Source organism: Fukomys damarensis, unplaced genomic scaffold (genome assembly GCF_012274545.1).
Source record: "Fukomys damarensis isolate Sample0158 unplaced genomic scaffold, DMR_v1.0_HiC HiC_scaffold_28, whole genome shotgun sequence".
Classification (NCBI taxonomy): Eukaryota; Metazoa; Chordata; class Mammalia; order Rodentia; family Bathyergidae; genus Fukomys; species Fukomys damarensis.
In genome coordinates, this window is record NW_022900940.1 from 18,286,306 (window position 1) to 18,311,605 (window position 25,300).

Consider the following 25,300-nt stretch of genomic DNA (forward strand, 5'->3'; position numbering starts at 1 on the left):
CAGAAAAATAAAGCTCAGGGCTTTATTTTCAGGGACTCATAGCTGGTTGCGATGTTTTAAAGTGCCAGCTATGTACACATTATTTCCACTTTGGGCATTCATGAACATGAAAGCTTTGTATTGTATGATGTTTTGTCACTTGCAGGGTTTTCCCCTAGAAATGAACGTTGTTCTGGAAATGTAATCTCTCTCCTGCTCCTAATGAACCGTGTAATCTGGGTAAGTCAGATATCTTCAACACTTGAGTGCAGCACCCTCCTTTGAGGGATCTCATCATTTGGTGTGGAGTGCATGAAACAACAGTGATAGAAAGTTACATTGCATAGGATTGGTAGCAAGGTACCAAGCAGGCCCTCAGTTTCCCTTTTGAGACATTTTTCTTGCCACATTTGGTCACAACATTGGTTTTAACATGGAGTGATTCTGCCATTTGAATACTCTCATGTCTTGGTGCTGTGAAAATGTATGGGACAAGCAGGACATCTGAGCCTTAGCAAGCAAAATGTTCAGTTCTCTGCTCACGATTAAAGAGGCTTAGCACTGGGATGGACTGTCCTGCTGATCTGATAAGTAGAACTGTCTAAGAGATGCTTCACCGAGAACCTAACTCCACGACATGTTAGGGTCCTTAGAGTCGGGTGCTGAGACTATGAGAGGAGTATTGGATTCAGCAGAAGGATTGCTAATGGCCGTTAATGCCTTGAATTCTGAAGTCCAGCCTTGTAGCATGTCTGGGTCCCAGACCTTGCCTTGTCTTGTTTGGAAATCTAAGACTCAGCATGTAGTTGTAGTCATGACTGATTCATCATTAAGGCACTCAGTGCAGGGAAACTGCGCATGGGGCACAGTACAAGGAAACCACTGCAAGCTTTTAGAGGTCCTTTCCAGAGTCACAGAGGACATACTTAATTCTCCATGCATGAAATGTTGCCAGTCAGGGAGGCTTAGTAAAGACTGAGTGCTCAGCATTTTTACTGAGGGTTACCCGTATAGCATCTTCGGCCTAGCACATGTCAAAGTCCCAGAGTCTCAGAAGGTGTTCAACAAAAACTGAATTTTTATGTAAACAGTTTAGGCACTGCTGGCATTCTTATCAGTTCTGGGAACGGTAAGAACCCCTTTGATGTTCAAGTTCCAGACACTAGCCAAGGGCCCGCCTTGCAAGCAAGGTTTTCAAAGGATAATAGGCCTGCTGTATTAATTATTGTCTGCATGGGGTATTCCATCAAGTTGAGGCTTTGTTGTGATTACCCACTAACTTACCTTATAGGTATCTCTTTGCATCCGGCTGCTGAAGAAGCACAAATGTAACTACAGCCTATTTCTGCAGTCAAGGAAGTAAGTTTTCAGGGACAGTTCATCTAAATAAAAAAATCTTCACGAAGAAAGGAACATATGCCTAACAGGCATTGATTCCACTTCCTTGTGGTCATTGGTAACTGTTCAGCATACTCTTTGGGTCCCTTGAGGCCTGCTGGGAAAAGGGAAAGGCCTTATTTAATATGCCTCTGGTGCCTGTCCCCTCTTTCTCCCACTAACACACACATCAGAGGCCTGAGCACTCTTATTTAAGAGTGCTTGTTCTCTTCAGATTCACTCTGGGACAGGAATCCCATCTACTGATAACAGAAGGAAGGGTGACAACTGATGTGGAGGTTAACAATAGCTCAAGCTTGGCTAGCACCTTAATTCCTCACCAACCTCCCGCGGAGAAACAGGCTGATAGGACATAGCTTACCCCGGGTCACAAAATCAGTTTGGGGCAGGGCTGAGATCTGGACCTGGGTTTTCTGATGCCACTCAGCACTTTTTCCACTAAGGACTCAGGCTCTAAGCTCAACAGCATTTGCCAGCAATTCTTTCTCAGCTCCTTCACTCCTACCCAATAGTAAAAAGGGTGCCAGCCCTTGGGAATTCAGAAAGCTCATTCTCTTCAACCTCTCCATTGTCTTTTGGCAGTAATGTTTTACTACAGGACAGTGGAATGCCCAGCAAGGAAACGTGTGTGTTCTCCTGTCACCTAGCAGGAGCAGCCTGGTCTGTGGCCCCCCAAGGAGAGTCCCAAACAGCTGCCCACTCCAGTCCAGCACTGCTCCTGGAGCTAGGAGCTTACTCTCTCTTTTCTGCTCTCACCCTTACTACCCAGAGAATTATAGTTCACCTGTAGGAGTCCCAGATCTGTATTCTTATCCCCACACCAGATCTGAAAATAGGATACTTTGATCCTTTCTTAACTATCCTGCCTCAGTTTTCTCAAGAGTAGAAATGAGCCCCAGACTTACTGGGCACCCTATGTTTAACTACAAGAACATTTAGTGCTTATATTACACCTGTTCCCAGTATGTGAGAGGAAATGTTAATCCTTGTAGGCCACCAAGGTCTCCTGCTCATGACCAGAGTGTGTCAGCTATCAATTTCTTTCTTGCTCAGGACAGGTTTTACTGGACCCCTCTAAGAGGCTGGGGTCCCAGGTTGCCAGGGCACATGGTGAAATGTGAGAGAGAAAAAGCCAGCAGGTAAACAGGGCTTGTACTCCATCTGCTGAAGCTCACAGAAAGAGCCTTCCAGGCTGAACAAGGAGATTAGTCCTGTGGCCCAGGAAAATGATAAAGGTTGTAATTATCCAGTAAAACTGCTGTAATTATCCAGTAATTATGCTGTAAAACTGCAGCAAAGCAATTCGCAGATTTTACTCAATAAACTTCAAGAAGCATTTCATGAGGAATTTAATTTTTATTTTAAAATATAAATGACATTACATAATGAGTTTCCTGTGTTTCTAACTGGTTTTAGTATGGCTTTGATAATCCTGGTGTCTAATGGTCTAACAGTAGTGAGATATACAGTGGTACCTCGGTTCATGAACTTGACTCGTCCCACAATTCTGGTTGCTAACTGAGTTGGACGAGAATAGAATCAAATTTAATGGTTAGGTTCAGTGTTGACCTGAAGGAAAAACTAGATTTGGTTCTCATCTAGTTTGGTGTGTGACCAGAATCTTGGGAAAGAATGAGTGGAACCAAGGTACCACTGTATATGAATGTCAGTAGTGCAAGACATATAATATTTTTAAAAGACTAACTTAAATCCTACTCTAAACCCTATTCCCTCTGTAGGGGGAGTACAACCTGTCATTGTTGGGGAATCCTCTGCTTCCTCAGGGTTTCTTATGTATTAGAAGACACGTGGTAAGGGTAAAATGAGGGAAGCTGTTTCTCCTTTCATTCTTCATGGCTGCCATTATCTGAGACAATACTTGACTTTTCTCTTTCCAAGCTGAATTTGGCAGCATTGGGAGACCTGAGGTATCTGGTCCAGTCTCCGTAGCTGAATAACTGAGTCATCTTTCTGAAGTTTTCTCCCTCCCCATTATGTTTCATTGAGTGTGAATAGGGTTCCTTATTGGTCATGATGCACCCTGATGCCTTCCTCTTCCCTGAGTTTCACTCTATTTGTCCAGAATGGAGCCTCTCCTATGACTTGCTTTTCCCAGTAGATGTGGCAGCAGTGACCCTGTCAATTTCAGTTCTTGTCTTTAAAAAGTCTGGCAACTTTTGGGGCAATCCAGGTACTCTGCAGCCACCAAGCTGCGCCAAACCCAAGCTAGGTATATGCAGGAGGTGGGTGGAGGAGCTGCAAGGGTCTTCATGTGAGCGAAGCCCTCTTGATGTTTCAGCCCAGGTGCTAGCTGAATGTAGCCAAACCAGTGCCCTGGCTGATGCCAAATGGAGCAGAAGGGACACTAGCTGAGACATGCCCATTTGTGAACCTATAACCATGAAATTTAATAATTAATAAGCTATTAAGGTTTGGAGTGAGTTATTACAAGCAATAGATAACCCAAGGGAGGGCTTACTGTGTGCCAGGTACTGTTGGGCCTGTTGTATCTGTGATATTGAAGTCTTACAACAATTTTCCACAGTGAAGACTGGGAACTTCTAGTTTGTGTGTTTAAGTGTGAAGCAAGGGGTGTGCCCGAGGCCAGGGAGCAGGTAGGTGGCAGAGCAGAGCTCCCTCTTGGGGCCCATGCATTATGCAACTTGTCATCGGAAGAAAAAGGCTACATCTACCTCTTTCCCTGGCCTAGTAAGGATCCTAGTAGCTTAGTACTTAGGACCCTAGCACTCTAAGTGATCCTAGTACCTGCCCTTAGAATCAAATGTTTGTCATCTTGGCAACACAGCAACTAGCTGACTGTGCAGGCTTCATCAACAGCTGAGACTTAGTTGCCGGGGCAACCTGCAGGAAGAGTGAGCCCTATGAACTAATGATAAAAGGTTTTTTCCACCCAGCTCCTAAGTTCTGTTTTCTCTGGGCCAGGAGCATCCAACTCTACTGGCTGTCACATAAGGACAGGCCTGATCCTGACATTTGTGATGTCTGGGGCAAGAATACAAATGAAGATGTTCCCTTTCCTTTTTCTTTCTACCCTTTGTCTCATCCTACACCTCTCTTGAAATGCCTCTCTTGCATGTCTGTGGAAACTGCAGTCACACATCCCAACTCTTTCCCGTCTTCATCCTCTCCTCTTCTCCTCAAACAGTCACCTTTCCTTCCCTTGGACACAATACATCAGAGAGGAAGAGGCTTATGAGTATTTAGGCAGGGGCTCCTGGGTATTAAATGTGATTGGGAGGGGCCCTTGTTTATGTACTCTTTGTAGGTTTGGGGCATAGAATTTAGCTAACAACACGCTATCGTGTCATTCTTCTTAGTCTTTTTCTCTTTGTGTATTTCCTCCACAGTCTTTGTAGGACGGTTCTGTGAATTTCCTGGGGAAAGGTAAAGAAACTGCCTCTGAATTGGGAAGGCACTGAGAGTTTGAAGGATGACTCTGACAAGTCCAACTTGGCAAGTAACTGTGCTTATTAGTGGTTGCTTACAGAGTAGTGGGTGGTTTGTGAGCTGTACCACTCTTGAAGCCGTCCCCTCCTCTGTTTTACTAAGCTATGCAGTATTTTTATATGGCTCTAAGTTAAACAACAAAAGCAGAAGCAAAAGACAAGAGTCCCTAGGAAGAATTTGTAGACTCTACTCCCATCCTGTCTTTATCTATCAGGAATTCCACTGGTCTCAGGAAGCACTGTCAAGACCCAGTGGCAGATGACCTTGTTACATGGCCTCAGCACCTGGTGAGGACCCACTGGACAGCTAAACAGTGGCCCACTACAAGATCGGCTAGGGTTCTCCCTACAAGGACAGAAACCATGAAACCATCAAAATCTCAATGCCTAATCTCCCCCACAACACCCCCTATACACCCCTCCCTCACGGACTGGTTCAGCAGGTTGATCTGGGTCTGGGATCCTCTAAGTACGTTCTAGGTTCAATACTATGTAATTGTTAGAAATCTGAGTCTCTGGGATCATCCTTAGGTTCATGATTCAAAGAATAGATAAATCAGTATAGCAAGAATTAACCGATCTTTCTGCCACAGATCTTTCCTAGGCAGTTGAGACTGGCTTTACCTGAGGTTGTCACTCTAAATCTGCTTCAGAGAACAAAAGGCCAGGTTGGTGGCATGAGGAGATATCTCCCTACCCAGCAACCCCCATAACAGCACAAATGTTAAGAGTTTATAGCGAATCTCTCTGTTTAGCCCAATAGACTTTAATTCCTGACTGCAACTAAGAAACCAGGTCTGGCAACAATATTAGACAGCTGATCCTCACTCCTACCTACCATCCAGGAAAATGTGTGTCTTTAGGTGGGCTGTTGTTTAGAAACCTATCTCCTTGGGCTACAGAAGTCTAACTCTATTCAGAGTTCAGAATTCTGTGTTCTTAAGAGACACATGCATCTCACTCTTTTTATTGGCAACACAACCTGATTATCTGAATGGCCCTTTGGGGAGGATGGATTGTAATAAGCAAATGGTACCATCTCTATAGGTTCTTGGAAGTGACACCAGAAATTAAAACTTTTCCTTCTTATTTGTTGTGAATTCAGACACCTTCCTTAAAGTCTCTGAGGGAATTTGTAAAATAAAAATAATGACTTAAGCTTGTAGCTTGGTTGTAATTGTGCCCTCCCAGCTCCCTCCCTGCCTCTTTTCCATACATAAACCAAGACTATGAAAACATTTCGAGTAGGAATTTGTTTTTAGGGTAGGGAGGTGTGGTCATGAGCAATGAAGAGCTCTAGGGACAATGCTTTTGTGTTCTCCATGGAGGTAGTGACATTTCAAAGAGGGCTTTGTTCCCAAGAATCTAGCTTTCCGTTAGAGACTGAGGTTGTTTTTAATCCAAGTTTGAGTGATTCTATAGGACAGCTGTTTCAAGAAAATATGTAGGCCAGTCTGTGATTTTGAGAGTCATCATTTTTTTTAAGGTTAGGAGTGGGATGGGGGAGAACACTAGAATAACTGGAGTTTCTGAAGGCATCCACTCTGATCTACACCTACCCTGAGGAAGGCTGCAACCCAGATTTACTTTGTACCCACTCTGCAGTATCTGGATGAGGCTGACATTCTCTAGAGTATTTTATGGGGCCAGGACATTCTTTCATTACACTTCAGTTTCTGTTTTCCTTGTGTTCTCATTCACCATTACCAAATTGTGATGGAGAAAAGAGTGACAATGCTCATGTTGGAGAGGCTGTGGGAGAAGAGCCCTCCAACAGGTTGTAATGGGAGCAGAGTATTAGTCCACAGTGTCTGGAGGGTGCTTCAAAAATATCTATTAAAAGTGGATTCACCTTTAGATCTGGCATTCTTTTTATTTTTTTCTTTGTAAAAAAATTATTTTAACTGGGGTAAAATACAGATAATACACAATTTGCCATGTTAACCATTTTTAGGTGTATGGTTCAGTAGTGTAAAATATGTTCACATTGTTGTAAGCTCAACCTCTAGAACATCTTCATCTTCTTCAACTGAAATTCTACCCACTGAACACTGTAAGAGTAAGCTTCCTTGTCACTGAGACACAATACTCGATATCTACAACCTAAAGCAGGAAAGAATTTAATTTAGCTCATGGTTCCAGCTGTTTGAGTACATAGGCACATGGCTCCAAGGCAGGAGCACCATGGCAGAAGGGCACAGTGGAGCAAAGCTACTTAGTGCATAGCAGCTGGGGAGCAGAGCAGAGCAGCCCCAGTAAGGACCACATACAGCACTCAATGCCACAACCCGTGACTCACCCAGACAAACCCAGGAATGACTCTACTAATCTGCTAGGGACTTCTTAGTCCAGTGAAATTGACCTATCAGGGTCAGTGGTCACATTTTTCCTTCTTCCAGTCTCTGGAAACCACCCATTTACTTTCTGTTTTTATGATTTGACCGCTCTAGCTAGCTACCTCATATAAGTATAATTACATGGTATTTGTCCTGTTGCCATTGGCTTATTTCACATAGCATAATGTCTTCAAGGTTCATTTATGTTGTAGTTAATGTCAGTGTTCTTTTCTTCCCTTAAAGGCTGTGTTCCATCATATGTAGATAAATTAGCATTCCTACCTTTAGGGATTTATATTAGAGAAACTTTCCTACAAGTTTCTAAATAAATGTTCACTTCAGGAGTGTCTGGAGACTACAAAGTTGGAGTTATTTTCTAAGAAAGATCTAAATGTGCTGGCATGAGGATTATGGCAAAGATCAGTTTCTTATTGAAAACTCAAGCTGTAGAAAAGGATCTGTGGTTAATATACTTTTGTAAAAAATAAATAATGTAGTTCCAAATTGTTGATGGTGGTGACCTTGAGTATTCTGCAACAGCTGGATTTAAAAAAGTAGTTTGGATTGAGTTTGTGGATACAAAAACAATAAAGATGTCTTTAGAAATCAAAACAGAGTTGCAAGAAGGAAATATTTATTGCTCAAAGGGATCATCAGAAAAGAACCAGTTCTGGTGTTTACAAAGAAACATTCAGATTTTTCACAAAGCCAGTTTAATAGATATTGTCCTATGCTCCATGGCAATGGTAACCCAGGAATGAAGGATGCTCTTCTGGACATCCCTGAGGGTTCCACACAGATCTACCTTGGCCCAGGTCTGTGCTTCTCATCTAGTTCATCCAAAACTAACTGGTATGCTTCTCCAGCCACCTATAAATCTCCAGTGTCCTGTAAATAAGAGGGAATATCAGCTTCAAAAGTTGGCCATCATTTACACCTTGAATTTTATTATTTGATTTTTTTCTCTTGTTCTTGGCGGTCTTGGCTTTACTACACCTTCTAACTCCCTGAACATATCCTTGCCCTTGAATCTCACAACTGATGGTTTCCTCCTCCTGCCTTCCCTACTTTTTGTCAGTAATACTTGGCTGTCATTTCCTGAATGAGTCCTTCAAACTGGCATATATAGGTACTGCTCAGGGTTTACTAACAACCAACCCAAGAGAGAAGTGCTATTACTCGACTGGAGGTCTTGTTCAGGTTTTTGATGTTCTAAACAAAGAATTGAGCAGGACACCCAAGAGTAGCATCATGATCAGTGATGAAGGGAAGAGAGAGACAAGATAAAGTCCATGAGATGAGATGAGAATGGGCCAGTGAGAAGAGCTCACAACACTGAGGGGCTTGGTGTTGAGAACTTTAAACCTTAAGGTTTAGGGTGGCATTGAGGGTTTGGTTTGTGATATGACTCTTGCCAATGAGTGATTTGATTCCACCCCTCCATCAGGCAGTGAAGTTTTTGACTTTTTATGGCTGTTGGAGGAACTGTCATGGCAACCAAAGCTCACAGAGGAGTCAAATCTGCATAGTCTGTGACATGGTAATTAGGGTTGGGATCAGCCAGGGTTGCAGAAAACCACTGGGTGCATGCCTAGGGACTTACTGTGTATAAACTAAATTGTCTGGTCATCTTTTCCCATTGTATTTAGACTTGGGAATCTGGTCCTGGGCTAATGGTTAACTCTGAAGGTGAATCTAATTCCAGAAAGTGAGCTCCAAGGTGACCTCTTTTTTTCCAGATATTTCTTTGGCTACCTTGTGCCTCAGATCTAGCTCAAAAAGCAAGCTTTAAAGTGGGCAGAATTTCCCTTCTTTTTTCAGCCTTTTCCTTAGTTATCTTCTTAGTTATCCCTCACCTATGTGCCATTATCACATCCATTAGACAAGTGGAGACCAAGGTCCCGAGAAGCTCATCTGTTCTTGACATAAGACTCTCGCTCCTGTTATAGCCTATGTAACTCTAAGCAGTGAAGAAATAGGGTGTGTGTTTTCCTGAGGTTAAGAATATTTTTCTTCCATCTTCTACTCTGCTAGTTTTTCTTTCCTCCCTTCAGTTTTCCTTCAAGCAGATGTCAACATGTTTCCAATTACTGGAGTACTGTGGCTATTTTAACGATGGACCTTGCAGGTGCTAGTTTGGCAGTGGGAAGGAGATAGGAGGCTGCTTTTTCCCCCTAGCACAGTGCTCCCTAGACAGTTTCTATCATCTGTCGGCTGCAGAATGAGCATACTCACAAAGTCCATTTTCCTGAGTGAGGGTCAAGTTGGTGACCCCAGTGTTGGTGAGTCCCATTGATTTTTTGAGCCTCGGAGAGCAAACACTGAAATAACACAAGGCTTAACCACCGCCAGGGAAGGGAAAGAGCACTCCACAGGGAATGTTCCTGATTTTGGTAGGAGGGAGCATAGAACGATAGGTCAAGTAGCGACTTGTTCGATTTAGTTTCTGAGTCAGAGCTGGGGGAAATGACTTCATCGCCTCTGCTGAGGGGCTGTGCAAAGTCAGAACAACTGGAAGAAAGGCAGATGATACAATCTGTCCACTTGGGACTTTTGTGTGCCTGGTGCCAAAACACTGGAGTTCTTGGAATCAACTTCATGATTGCTGACATTGATCGGTCAGCTCCACTTGCTCTTCAAACTCATTTCTTTAAGAACCTGAGTCAGACCAGGGTTTTCAGGGAAACCAAGGCTTGTAACCGAGGCATTTTCCTGGAAGAATTCTTCCTATAAATTTTCTTCCTATAACAAGCTTTCAAGTAAAATTTTTGAAGAAGCAGAATTCTTACTAGAATGAAAGCAGGTTCTGGAGATGCTAAACTGTTGTGTTCTTTGTGTTGGAGGAGGTGGAAGGTGGCCTGCACACAGCTTTGGAATATGCAGAACACTTAAATGCATGTGTGTGAATGTGCATGTGCATTTGCACATGAACATGGCGGTGGAAGACTGAGGCACGGGGCTAGGACACTGAGGAAGATGGTGCATTTGACTGAATTTCTCATCCCTTCCATGTTTGTTTTGTTTATTTTGCTTTCTTTTATTGTGCTGTGTTGTGCATATTATTCAAGGGGAAAAAGTGTGCAGGCTGCCCTGGGGGTGATCAGGTGGAATTAAAGCCACTACAGTTTAGTCCAAGAGAACTGAAATCTGGAAACATAGCTAAGAAGGAGTCTTATTCAAGGTGCTAATATTGTCTTTTTTCTACCCTTGTCACAGAAGATATTTAAAAAAAATAAAGTGGGAGCCTGCAATTTGAAAGGATCTAAGATCCTCTTATCATCCTTGCACTGAAGGGCATCGGTATGTGTGGGGAGGGGTCATGCAGGAAGGGCAAGGGATGCTGCCTGTTTGGCAGAGGAGAAGAGGTTAGAAGCCTTCTTGCTAAGGCTGTCACCCCACCAGGAATTACCAGGTGCACTGGTTTGCTCAGGTTACCATAACAAAGTACTGCAGACTGGCCAGTTTAAGCAACACAGATTTATTTTGTTACAATTCTGGAGGCTAGAAGTCCAAGATCAAGGTGTTGGCAAATTTGATTTGGCACGGAACCCCTCTCCTTGGCTTATAGATGCTCATCTTCTCCCTGTGTTTCACAGGATCGTCCCTATGTGTCTCTGTGTCTCTGCGTCCTGACTTCTCTCATAACACCGGTCATGTTGGATTAAAGCCTGCCCTAATGACTTTATTTAATTTAATTACCTTGTGAAAGATGTCCAAATCCAAATTTGGTGCGAGGGTTAGGAGTTCAACATAAGAATTTGGGCAGGAGGAAGGTGGGCAGCTTGATACACAACACTGGGTAAAGGTGTCAGCTTTTCTGACAAATACTTGAGGAAGAATGGGTTAGTCTGAATCTATCATTCTCAGTTGTCAGCCAGAGATCAGAGCCTGTGATGGTGAAGTTTGGCTGAGCAAAGTGACCAAAGGACTGATGCCATCCTGGTGAGTAGAAATGTGTCCCTGGGGCTTGGATAGCTAACAGGCTGTAGGGAAGCATAAAGGCTACTCTTTAAGCTCTGTCCTCTGCCTCCATCTCATTTTTTCTGAATCTCCTTCTTGACTTCTCCACCATATCTGTGGTCTCAGTTTCTCTGCTATGCTCAGGACTTCAGACTTACATCTTGCTGCACAATAACTCTTCCAAGGACCTGCTGGCTTCTCCACCCTGATGTCTCACTAAACTCAGCCCAGCTCAAAGGAAGTGCTCTTCTCCAAGAGCCAGCTTTACTTCCTGATGTTCATCAAGGACCATCCTTCTCCCCATCAGGAGTCTCAAGAGACACTGGTTGCCTTCCTTGGTGTCACTGTGGGCACCCCCGGTGGGGAGGGCAGAATTGGAGCTATTTTCTACCACATTCCCCATGCCTACTTTAGTAGACACCCTAGAGTTCTCTGGCGTCTGAGGGAAGAAAACCTTATTCCTGTTGTATCACCATGAATAAATTCTAACCAATATCCAAGTCTGAGTGATTGCTCAAGTTCCTCCATCTGTCCTGCAAACATTTACAGGATCCTCACTACACGTTCGGGCCCCTTTTATGGACTGAAACTTAGTTGAGTGCTAGGGATGCAGGACAGGGTAAGAGATTCTAGGCATGACACTGAGGACATGCTTGCCTTACTGCCCACTTCTACCCTTATCTCTACCCCAACTCAGGGCTTATTCCCTCTTGTCTGGATCATAGCACCTGCCTCCCAGGGCTGCTGAGATTTCCCTGTCACTTGTGTCTTAGACACAGACACGTGCTTTTAAAAGCCAACATTGACTACATTATTCCACTTCAAAGAGACATAGGGCACCCCAGGGAATGGCTGCCTGTCAAGCCCTCTTTAGCTTACCTGCCCTGCCTTGTGTTCATGTCAACTCTTTTGTCCCTGAGGAACTGATGTTTCTGCCCCTCCCTCTGTCTTCATAGTTCCTGTGTACCTACTATATTTGGCAGCTTCTGAACCTTTGTCCAGTGCTGTGTCTGCCTGGAAATCCCTTTCCCGCTGAGTTCACCTGTAAAAGTCTTTTCTATTTTTCAGTGCTCTTCTCCACTTCTAGCCACGTCTAGTATTTAAACTAAAACGAATGGAAACAAAAATAGGCATCTGAATTCCTCTGTTTCATTAGCCATATTTCAAGTGCTACATGCTAAGTACTACATGTGGCTGGTGGTTACTGTAGTGGATGGCACATGTATAGCGCATGGAACATTCTACTGGCTCAGAAAGTTCTGCTGATCTGTGCAGTCTAGATGGAGAGCTCCTTGTTTCCTATCCTGGCATTAAGCATGGGCCTGGCCCATAGTATATGCTCAGTAAATATTTGTTGAATTAAACTGGACACATGTTTTTTTTAGAGGAAGTAAGAGAACCAGAAGACCATTGAAAAATAAGTCTTTGGGGACACTTGCACCTGTTCTGCAGACTTCTAGAGTGAGCTTGTAGCTGGAGAGGAGCAAAAGTTAGGGGAGACAGGAAAGGAGGCCAGGGATAGAGTACATACTGCTTGCCAGGCCTAGTGTGTAGCCACAAACTTTGGTAGGGCTGCTGGGGTATGTGTGTGAGGGTGCAGATGATTGCTATTCTAGACATATTTTCTTGTCTAGTTGAGATGCATTTTTGGCTTAAAGCTTCACACAGAATCAGGGCCAAGAGTATGTACTTGAGTGGGTGCATCAGAGATTGTCACAATGTTTGAGTGATGCCTCTTTTGTTCACTGTACCTCCAGGTTCCTCTGCCTGCCCAGTCAGATAGGTAGCTTGCGGACAGGATGGGCCAGGCCACTCTGAACAGAGCTGCTCAGAGGGGATGTGGGGACAACAGAGAAAATGAGGGGAAGTCTGTGGGGAGAGGGAAGAGCTGGGCTTCTGGAGTTTTCCCAACCCAAATCTGGAGAATCTGTGGCTGTGTGTCAGTTTTAGCTTCAAACACAGGCAGCTCATTTGCAGCGAGAGGAGAGTGAGCTGGTTTCTCTGGGAAACCCAGTCTGCAGGTTCTCCTCTGAGTGGGAAGTGCTGAGCTCTTTTGGGCTCAAAGCAAGAAGTAACTCATCTTCCTTTCAAACTCTGTTGTCCTCCTTGTAAACATTCCTGGGAATTAATATCACAAGATTATGCTGTCACCTGGGAATCAATCTGTTCCTGGACAAAGAATTAGAACTTAATTCATTTTTCTCTAAGAATATTCATGCGATATACAGCACAAACATAGCAATTACAACCTCTGTGTGGAATACTCACTAACTTGTATTTGATAAACAAGTATCTCATCCATATTGTACTTAATCTTCACGGTACCCATGAAAAGTGGACAGTGCCCATTTTGCAGAGCTGGAAACTGAGGTCCAAGAGGTTGGGCACCCTGCCTTGGCTTTTCCTTGCTGCCTGTCAATACACTGCTCTGTTACTCACTAGTATCAGATAAACACGAGGAATGGTATTTGCTGTCCTCACCTTTTGCATGACATTTTTCTGATTTGTGGTCCTGCTGGCCAGGACTGAACCCAAGTAGCCAATCTGGAAGCTGATGTGGCATCAGTTAAACCTGCAAGTTGAGTTAAACATTTAACCTATTCTGCTACTCTCTGGGATAATTAGTCCTAAGCACGGATGCCTGTAAAGAAAGATGACAACTATCAGGCAGGCCATAAAAGCACCTTGCTTCCTACCAGTATTACTCAGTGTGGTCTCCACCACATGCAGAACATCACTTTCTTGCTTCCTCTCTCAGGCTGTCTTATGATTTAGATATAAAATGTCCCCAACAGTCTTATTAGGTTCAGAGGTGGGGCTTCTGGAAGATGTTTGGGTCATGAGGGTGTTATAATCATCAGTGGATTAATCCAATGACAAGTTCATAGCTGAATGAGTTGTTAGGAGCTGGGACCTGGTTGGAGGAGGTGAGTCACTGGGGCATGATTTGGAAGGGTGTATTATTATCTCTGGCTCTTCCTTCACTTTCTGCTGCCTGGCTGCCTTGGGTGAACACTTTCCTCCACCAGGTCCTTCTACCATATCATTTATGACTTGGAATCAGCTGACCATGGATTGAACCCTGAAATCCGGAGCCAAATAAACCTTTCCTAAGTGCAGGTGTTAGGTATTTTGTTCCAGGGATGAGAAAGTGACTAATATAGGCTCTTTGTAGTCAAGCTCAATCATGCCCCTCTTCACTTCCTCCATCTCAGAGACACCTCCTTCCTAGGCTCCCCCATCCCCTGTGGCAGACTGTATTTTTCAAAATAAAAAAAAATGGGCACAGCAATATTTCTAGTCCCACAGGCTCTAGCACACTTTTCTACTCCTCCCTGAAAGGGAGTCTATTTCCCTGCCTTGTCCTTGGAGTGGAAGGAATAGACTACAGCAGAAAGCAAACTGTAGTATTACCAAGGCTAGGTCATAAAAAGTGACGTGGCTTCTGCCTGGCTTTCTCTCTTGAAGAACTCAGCCACCATGTTTTATGGAAACCCAAGGAGATGCATGGAGAGGCCACACCTGTGTGTTCCAGTCACCAGCCCCAGCCATGGTCTTGGACAACAGCCAGCATCAACAATCCTTCAGGTGATTCTGGCCCCGCCCTGAGGCTGTCCCTGTGATGCCGAATGGAGCAGAGACACGATGTTCTCTGAGCATTACTCAAGCTGCAGATTTATAAACAACATAAGTGTTGTTGTTTTAATCCAGTATGCTTTGGGGTAGTTTGTTTGAAGCCCTAAAAGATGGAACATCCTTAATGGTTTGTACTCCTAATAATTAATGCATCTTTTTTTCTGATTTTTTCCCCCTCAGACTACTGTCTGTGGTTACTACTTAGTACATATTCTGTAAGATAAATTCAGTAAAACTACAGGGTCTGTGGCCCTGTGTTTAGTTGTGTTAAATACTGTGCTGACACTCTGGCGAAAAGCTGTACAATTTTCCTTCTTGAGCAGTCAGTGAAGTCCACATCATCTATCAGGATCCCACACTTGAGGTCATTATATTCTATCTGGGCCACTACGCATCTACCCTAAGCACCATAGCACCTGGTACTTTATAACTAGAGACAGTGCCTCTGTTTCCAAAATTATTCAAATTAGCTAATTCTGGTATTGCTCAACTAGCCTTTTTTTTTTTTTTCCTGTCTAGACCATGCATTCCCACAAACACCACAACAAAGGCATCTGCCCTCAGCGTCCTTTCCTCTCTCTGCCTTGTGACCATCTCTGCCTGGTACCCACACCCTGAATGTGCCTGTGTCTCCTAGGGGTCCATGAATAACAGCCCTTCAAGTCTTTTCTGCTCTCTCTCTCTCTCTCTCTCTCTCTCTGGATCTGCTTTTGGCCTTGCCATTCATCGCCCAAGGTAATACAGTTAAAACATTTCACACCATTCCTATTGGTTAGAGCTATGTGCAACAAACCACCTTAACAATCACCTAAAATGACAACCTTTCATTGTTACAGCTCACAGGTCAGAAGGCTGAAGCTTGGCTGATCTTGACTAGTCTTGCTCGTGTATCTGCAGGTCACCCAGGCATTCTGCCCCGTACTGAGCTTGGCTAAGTGATCTTAGCTGAAATAGATCTGCTCTATGTGTCTTTCATCCTTTCCTTAGGACCAGTGGACTAGCTGGGGTATGGCTTTTTTCATGGAAAAACACAAGGAGCAAACTGAAACAAATTTTTAAAAATTTAAAAACTTTAAAAAAGCTGAAACTCTTAAAGCCTAGCTTTAAAATGGACACCAATCACTTACACTTCATTGTTCTGGCCAAAGCAAGTCCATTGGATGTCAGAGGTAGGAAATTATGTCCCACCTACAGTAAGAGACCAGTGAAAGCTATTTGAGAAAGACAAAGAGGCTGGGTACAGAAGAAGTGAAGAATTGAGGTCAATAATGCAAATTGTATTTTTCAATATCTGCTGCATCTAGAAAGTTTGTTCTGGTCATGGCTTTGCTTGATCCTCAAATAACCACCTCTTATTTTAAAATCAATGTTAAATGGTCATTTTACATATATTTTAGGAATAGTTATTTTGACTAGTGTTTTAGCTTTAAGCACACCAATTATGCACATAGGGCAAAATATTAAAATGCAAGAGTATATTAGGCAAATCAAACCCTCTTTTGTCTGACTTTTGACTTCCTCCTTTACCTTCCAAAACTGTTATATTTTCTTCTTTCCACTTAATAATTTAGCTTTTATGTATCAGCACATAATAATCTATGAAATTTTTTAAATTAATTAATTTCATTGGTAGTTTTAAATTATACAATATAGTGACATTCATTTGGAAATTTGCACCTTTACATAATACATCTTAGTTCTTATTTTTCCCCATTCCCCTGACGTCCCTTCAACCCCTCCACCCCTCCCTATCTATAAAGACTTTGTTTCCATTTTTCATTTTCTCATGTTAATTTCATTCCCATCTTTCTTTTCCTCTACCCCTCCTATTTCCCCTTCTACTTTGCAGCTTTTCTTCCTATTTCAAATTATCTATTATACTTCTGAGTCCATATTTACACTTTCAGTTTCTCACACTAGAGAAACTATTTGGTATTTGCAAGTGTCCTGTTTATTTCACTTAAGAGTATCTCCCCAATGTACATCCATTTAGCTATAAATGTCTCTAGTTTCTCACTCTTTATGGCTGAGCAGTACTCCATTTTATTAAAAAAATACACTTTTTTATCTAGTCTCCAGTTGATGGGCAATTGGGCTGCTTCCAAGTTTTAGCTATCACAAATTGTGCTGTTATGAACATGAGTAAGCATATATCACTGTGGTATGATTCTTTTAATTCTTTGGGGAAGATACCCAGCAGGGAGATAGCAGGGTCAAATGGGACCTCCAATCCTAGTTCTCTGAGGTGTCCCCGCACTGATTTCCACAGTGGTTGCACCAGTCTACACTCCCAACAGCAGTGGAGCAGGGTTCCTCTTTCCCCACATCCCACCAGCATTTGTCGTTGGTTGATTTCATGTTAGCCATTCTTTCTGGGGTAAGGTAGAATCTCAGTGCTGTTTTCATTTGCATCTCTCGAATGACCAGTGATGTTGAACATTTTTTCATATGTTTATTTGCTATTTCTACTTCTTTTAGAAATGTCTGTTCATTTCAGATGCCCATTTTTGGATTGGGTCTTTGAATTTGCGAGGTCTGATTTTTAAAAATTCTTTATATATTCTAAATAGTAAACCTTTGTTTGCAGAAGAGCTGATGAAGTTTTCCCCACATTGTGGGTTGTCTCTTCACACTGTTGGTTGTTTCTCTTGCTGTGCAGAAGGTCTTTAATAAGAACAGATCCCACTTGTTGATTATTTGTACTAGTTCACAGGCAACTGAGATTTTGTTCATAAAATCTTTTCCTGCACCAATGTCTTCAAGAGTTCTACCTAACCTCTTTTCCAGCTGGTTTAGTGTTTCTGTTTTAATATTTAGATCTTTAATTCATTTTGATTTTAGTTTAGTGCATGGTGAGAGATATAGGTCTAGTTGTTTTTTTTTTTTTTTTTTTTTTTTTTTTTTGGTACTGGGATCGAACTTTGGCCCTTGTACTTGTGAGTCAGGCACTGGAACCACTGAGCTAAATCCCCAGGCTGACATAGGTCTAATTTTAATCTTTGGCAGGTTGAAACACAATTTTTCCAGCACCATTTATTAAAGGGGCCATCTTTCGTTCAGTCAGGGTATTTGGTTCCTTTGTCAAAGATGAGGTGGCTGAGTGTGTCTGGAGTTGTTTCTGCATCTTCTAATCTGTTCCACTGGTCCTCGGGTCTGTTTCTTTGCCAGTACCATGTTGTTTTTATCACAGTGACTTTGTAATATAGTTTCAAATTGGGGATTGTGATAGTCCCTACCTTGTCTTTATTGCCTAGAATTGCTTTTACTATTCTAGATCTCTTCTTGTTCCAAATGAATTTTTGGATTGTTTTCTCAAGTACACTGAAGTATGCTGCTGGGATTTCAATTGGGATTGCATTGAATCTATATAGCAGTTTTGGAAGTATGGCCATTTTCACTATGTTGATTCTTCTTACCCAGGAGCAAGTGATGTCTTTCCATTTTATGATATCCTCTTCAGTTTATTTTTTCAGAGTTTTGTAGTTTTCAGAGTAGAGGGCTTTGATTTCTTTCATAGGTGGATTCCTAGGTATTTTAATATTTTGGATGCTATTGTGAAAGGGATTGTTTGTTCCAGTTCTCTTTCAGTGAGTCTGTATTTCATATACAGGAAAGTTACTGATTTTTGTTTGTTGACCTTGTATCCATCTACTTCGCTGAATTTGGTTATTAAGTCTAGAAGACTTTTTGGTGGAGTTCTTGGGGTCTTCTAAAAGAGTATCATGTCATCTGCAAATAATGACAACTTGACTCTTCATTTCCTATTTTTATTCCTTTTATTTCTTTCACTTGTCTAATTGCTGTGGCTAATGTTTCCAAAACTATATTGAACAGAAGTAGTGATAGTGGACGTCCTTGTCTTGTTCCAGATTTTAGTGTGAAAGTTTTCAGTTTTTGACCATTTTGTATGATATTGGATGTTGGTTTTTCATAGATGCCTTTTTCAGATTGAGGTAGAGACTGTTTATTCAAATTTTTGGATGTTTTTTGTTGTAAATTTGTGTTGGATTTTGTGGGATGCTTTTTCTGCATCTATTGAGATGATCGTATGGTTTTTGTTCTTGGCTCTGTTAATATGGTGTATTACATTTATTGATTTACATATGTTGAACCTTCCCTGCAACCCTTGGATGAATCCCACTTTGTCAGGGTATATGAGATTCTTAATGATCTCCTGCATTCCATTTGAGAGTATCTTATTAAAGATTTTTTGCGTCTATGTTCATTAGTGAGATTGGCTTAGAGTTCCCTTTTTCACTTGGGTCTTTCTCTGCTTTAGGGATCAAGATGATGCTTGCTTCCAGGAATGAATTTGGGAACATTGTTTCCCTTTCAATTTCATTGAAGAGTTTAAACACAAGTGGCAGTAGTTCCTCTCTGAATGTCTTGTAGAATTCATCAGTGAAGCCATCAGGACCCGGACTTTTCTTAGTTGGTAAGTTTTTTATTACATTTTTAATTTTATTGATTGATATTAGGTTGTTTAAAATTTTTAGGTCATTTTCATTCAGCTTGGTTATTTCATATGTATCTAGGAATCTGTCCATTTCGTCTGTATTTTCCATCTTATTGGCATATAGGTTATTGAAGTAGGTATTGATGATCCTCTGGATTACTACTGAAGTTGCCAACTTCTGTTTGCTATGCTATTGGTTTTATGAGGCTCTAATCAAAACAGTGCAAGCAAGATCAAAAGCAAGAAGTGTCCTTGGGGAAAATGTTGTGCACTCCATTCCCATTCTACACTTATTAGGAAATGCCACTAGTATCAGCATACATTGTCATGCTGCAGGGACAGATGATTTGTGCTATGGACAGTCTGTACACAGCCTCAGCACCTGGAGCGGGCCCACTGAAATGTTTAATGGACCTGCTGCAAGATGAAGTTACTTTGGCAAGGGTTTGTAAGACACTTGGTAACAGTTTCTCATTTCTTGAAAATATGCAGTTACTGTGGTTTTATCAGGATCTCACAGCAGGTCCACACTACAAACGGTTCTGGGTTTACTGAGTCCCAGGAATTTATTTTGCCATCTCAGCCTTCTGTCCTCCTACTGTCCTACCATGGAGGTCCTTAACCCTCTCAAAGATAGAGGGTTTATTAAGGCCTTTCCTTAAAGGCAGAGACAATCAACAAACACACCTGAAGCTGGCAAAGGTGGAAGTGCCCAGGATACTGATTGATCATCAGCCACAAAAGGTTCTTTAAGTGGTATCACTTGTGTTCTTACACCAACACTGAGGAGACATACCTTAGGGGCTCAGGGTTTACATGGGTCAGATGGAAAAAGAGAGATCTCAGAATAGCTCTCTGTGCCTCAGAGCAGTCAAAAAGGCCAACCAGGGTGACCCCCCCCCACGCACTGCTTAGTACTTCTATGACTGTCAGTTTGCCATCCAGGGTGCGTGATCGGGGAGCCCACTGAACACACAAGGCCTTTCATTTATAAGAGGGTGCAAAAAGAGATGTACAGTGATCTTTCTGGTCAGTGGTTGTTTTAGCTAGTTTTACCTTTGTTGCTATTGATATTGATGCAGTCAAGCAGATGTTTCAGTCTTATCTTCTCCCATGTACTAAAATTAAAACTGCCTGTGTTGCCTTCTGCCACCTTCTTCCAAGTGCTTCTCTTTCTCCTTCAAGGTCCTTCTGGATGAGACCATCCAGGCACCAAGATACCCTGGGTAAGAGTTACCCAGCTTAGCAGAAATTGGCTTTGCTCACCTGGGCTCAAAGCCTCTGCCAGGTTTGCCCGTGACATGGCTGTGTTGCCTGGCAACAGGGTTTAGATGACAATAATCTGCTGAAAGGATAGAGAGATCCACCTCCGCTCCACCCCCTACTCACTTAAGGTGCTTCTCTCTTTCCTCTGGGGGATGAAGATTGCAGTCCTCTATTGTTAAGTCCATGTGGGGCCTAGGACAGTTGAGAGGCTCGCTCTTCCCAGAGACTGGGTCACAGTCTTCTGTTTTGTTCATCTTAACAGCATTTAATACAGTTAGAAATTGTCTTGTTTTTCTTTTATTGTTTTCTCAAGAGATAGAATTTTGTCTGTTTTATACAAGTGCAGCTTTAGCACCTGGAAACTATCTAGACTACTTTCTTCCTTCCTTAAGGGTAGGGAGAATTTGGGTTGTCAGTGATCCAAAAAGAGGGCTCCTATTAGAAGAGGAGGGGAAGGTGAAGGCTGGAGAGAGGATGCCAGGTGTTGGATTGGCCCTAGCCAATCCTATGATTCAATCCAAACCTATGACCACTGGGGACAAAGTTATGACAAAGGCAGCTGACATTTCCGACTATTTATTTTGTATTGGCTGCTCACAGAACTTGCTTTTCCAACATTCTCAGTTACTTGTCCCCTAGTGCCTCTCCAAACTGCCTTCCACTGGCATAGATTAGGCAAAGACTCCAGGATCATCCACATTTTTCCACTTTTCACCTGATCCAGCTCCCACAAGGCATTACATGCTTGTGATTAGCATGCCGGTCCTCAAAGTCCCCTGGACTGGAGTTTCCCAGACAGAACTGAAAGTGTTTAGGGCAGCGTTCTGTACTATGGCCAACTTTGGTATGATAGGTAAGATTTTTTTTTATAATCTCACCTAAGCCCTGCCTAGTATCACACATAAAGCCCCCCTTCAGCAGAGCCTCATAGGCCGGCATCTTGCTCACATTTGGGAGAGAAGGGAGAACCTTCTTTCCTTCAACCTATATAGACTCTGATCAAAGTTTTTTCCTCTCTGATGGTCTTGACTATCACCAGTCCTAATTGCTTCTTGGCTGATCCCAGTTCTAATGCTTCAGAGTGCCCCAAAGACATTGCTGTAGAAAAAAAATGTTTCAGTCTTCTTACTTTATGGACTTTTGAGTTAGGACTGCCGAGTCTGCCCCCTTATGCTACATAAAGCATGCAACCTGGGCTGCAAGACTGTACCTGGCATACTCTAAGCAGAAATTGGCCATTTCAAAATGGACTCATGCAGGATTACTCTTCAGACACATTAATCTTTAACTTCTTACTTTCAGGCAAAATCATATCACCTTATGTTACTAGTTTCTTTCCTCAAATTCTTCCACTCTTCTTTCTCTTCTTGTTTTCTTTCTTTCACATTCCACAAACCAAATCTTTACATTAAGGGGAGAATGTGCACAGAGTAAGTTGGTCTGGAAAAGCCTACTGAGATACACATATTTGCTAACTACCTTTTTTGTTGTTGCTATAGCAACAGACCATGAAACAAGACAGATAAATCCTCAGAGCATTGCTTTGTTTCTTTTCTTTTTTTTTTTTTTAATGGTACTGGGAAATTGAATTCAGAGAGTGCTGAACTACCTCCTCAGCCCTTATTAAATTTTATTTTGAGGCAGAGTCTCACTACATTGCCTAGGCTGTCCTGAAACTTGCTATCCTCCTACTCAGCCTTCTGAGTGTCTGAGACTGCAGATGTGTGCCACTGTATCCAGCTGCTTTTTCACTTCTGGCAGATGGTTTTCAGCCTAACACCTATGCTCCCCTCAGGGAGGCGGGGAAAGCAGAGTGAGTTTGTGTTACTGACGGTTGAACAATGCCTGGTGTTTTAGTTTGGGCTGCTCTAACAAAAATAGAATAGACTGAGTAGTTTATAGAAAATGAGAAATTATCTCTTACAGCCCTTAGACTGGCAAGTCTAAAATCAATGCACTGGCAGATCAGAGTCTGGTGAGGGCCCACTTCCTGGGGCACAAACTGCTGCAGTCTCATCATATGTGGTGTAAGAGGTGAGAGAACTCTCCCGGGCCTCTCACAGGGTCTTTCCCCAGAGGTCCCGCCTCCAGATACCATCATGCCAGGAGCTGAATTTCAGCATATGAATTCTGAGGATGCACACTCAGGCTAAGTCATCTGAAAGATGTCTTTAAAGGAGGCATTGTTTCTCTGGTCAAATACTTGTCAAATCAGCAGGGTGATTCCAAGAGGCAGTTAAATTTAGCATTAATTATCCATTGGGTCAAATAACATATAAAACATAAATTAATATGTAATTTTATAGTTTTGAGCACTTCAAATCATAATCCTTCTTGTTTTGTTATCTTTCTATTTATTTTTGCTTGTTTTTTGTTTGGATCTTACTTCTTTTGAGAAGACCACCCCATGTCCAAACTGGATTTGAGCATTTGTTTGTGCCAATAAGATACGCTTTGCTGCTTTTTCTTATCTGTAACACCAGTGAGCTCTTGACATTTGTAGATTTAGAGCTGTGATTATTTTCCTCACTCTTGAATCCCCTGTGCACAGAGTTAGTATACAATATACTTGGGCATAGTGAATATTTGTTTTATGACTGAATTAATGTTATTTATCCAGACATCCATTTTAGTCAAACCAATGAACTATTCCTTTTGACCTCTTTTATAAATTAAGATGCTAAGATTTTTTTTGCTTAGATTTTCTCATAATTTTTATTTTGAACAGTTGCAAATTTACAATACAGTTCCAAAAGCTGTATAAAAACATTTTCTCAGGCCGGGGATTCAGCTCAGTGGTTCCTCCGCCTGCTTCCTAAGCATAAGGTCCTGAGTTCAAACCCTGGTACCAAAAAACAAAAACAAAAATAAAAACCACCACCACCAACAACAAAAAGTTTTCTTCATTTGAGAGTAAGTTGATGGAATACTGCTGTATCACCTCCCAAAAAGCCTAGTACATATTTATGACAAATGAAGACATCATTTTCCATGACTACAACATAGCTATCAAAACCCAGAAAATTATATCAATACATTATTACTATCTAATCATCAAATCTAGTTCAAATTGCAAATGTTACAATAATGTCCTAATAAATTCAGTTTAGAATCCTATCTTTCACTTAAATTTCATCCTTTTCAGTCTCCTTTCATTTAGAAAGCCCCTTAATCTTTTCTTGACCTTGTGAACTTGGTACCTTTAAAGATTCTATGGTAGTGACTTTGTAAAATCTCCTTCAGTATGGCTTTACTCCCGTTACCTCAAGATGAGGTTCATTGTATACATTTTTGGCAGGAATGTCATAGAATTGATGTTCTGATATTCTTATTCCATCCTTTCAGTTTTGCACATAATTTTGATTTGTTTCATTACTAAAGGTGTTAATTTTGAATTACAGTATTATCTTCCAAGACTATACCACTGCAAAGTTACTGTTTTTCTCTTTGTAATTCGTATTTTGTATAAATGTTCTTTGAAATTATGTAAAATTTAAATCTAACTCATTTTTATGTCAGTATGAACTCATGTGTTCTTTTTTATTTAATGGATTATAATCCATTGCTATTATTTTATATAAAATATAATTAAATTTAAAAGACTAATTTTTATTGCAGAAAACTAGGATGGGGTGATTAAGATTTTCTACAGTAGAGAATAAAATTATGTGCAGATATGCAATATAATATAAATTCAAAGAGAAAAAATGATTAATTTCCATTTGTTAGCAAGTAGTTTGTTCATATAATTTTTTTAAAAATGCTGGTAATAGATTTCAAATTGCTTTGGTATCTATATTTTGGGGCATTTAAAAGAGCAATTTAACAGGTTTATTTATTTATTTTTTTTTACCTTTTTTGTTTTTTGTTTTTTGTTTTTTTTTTTGGTACCAGGGATTGGACTTGGGCCCTTGTGGCATGCAAGGCAGGTGGCAGAACCACTGAGCTAAATCTCCGGCCCTCAACAGGTTTATTCTTAAAGTCTAAATTTACAATGTACTAGAAATTGCATTCCTTACAATGAAAAAACCTCATGCTGAAAAGTGTTAGATGATATATAAAACATGTATGTGGATGTGTATAATTTTGCAACATTGTTTTAGAAGTGTGTGCTGAAAAGTCTGAAAGAAAGACAGAAACTGGTGCGGCACTAGAGATTGGGGAGGCAGGAATTCACGTGCAGTCTAGGGTGCTAATACCTGGTAATTTAGCTCCAACAGCCTTCAGACATAGTACATTTCCATTCAAGACACAGACACCCAGGAGAGGGAATTTGGTTGACCAAGCATAAATTATTTTCCCGTTTTTATGGTCATAAAGGGAAAATTCTGTGATTTTCAATTCACAAAAAACATCTAGAGCAGAGAAGTGTGGGTGTCCCAAGGGAAGTGTGGCTGGGGAACCAAAACAATATACTGATACTATGCTAGATTTTTTTTAGATTCCCCTTTTCCCTTATTTCTTTAATTTCTAGGATCCAGCAATTTCATGACTTTGATAAGAGTGCTTCTCTCTTAATAGTTATAACATATGCCTTCCTCTTTGCCAAGGTAAAAAGGGCTGAAGATATTTGATACAGTACTTTTGATATTGATGCAGTACTTTTGATATGGCACTTTTGAACCACAAAAGAAAATATGGAGGAAAAGAAAGCCCAGAAAAATCTGTGGGTTTGTCCTTTAGGAATGCTGAATAAAATAGATTCGGCTTCAACAATTGTAGAACATGGAAGCACATTCACAAAACCATTGTATATTTACTCTTGGTTAAATCAAACTAATAAACCACACTATTCCAGAGAA

The 25,300-nt window shown here is 41.5% G+C and overlaps 1 protein-coding gene across 1 annotated transcript in view; it reads left to right on the forward strand.

The window, feature by feature from the left end:
* Nucleotides 1-21,254: 21,254 nt before the first annotated feature.
* Dclk3 (doublecortin like kinase 3) overlaps nt 21,255-25,300 on the forward strand; it is a 96,945-nt gene continuing 92,899 nt past the window's right edge. The window contains exon 1 of the mRNA XM_033756922.1: nt 21,255-21,351. Within this exon, the coding sequence (XP_033612813.1) occupies nt 21,255-21,351 (97 nt within the window). The remainder of the gene's footprint in view (nt 21,352-25,300) is intronic.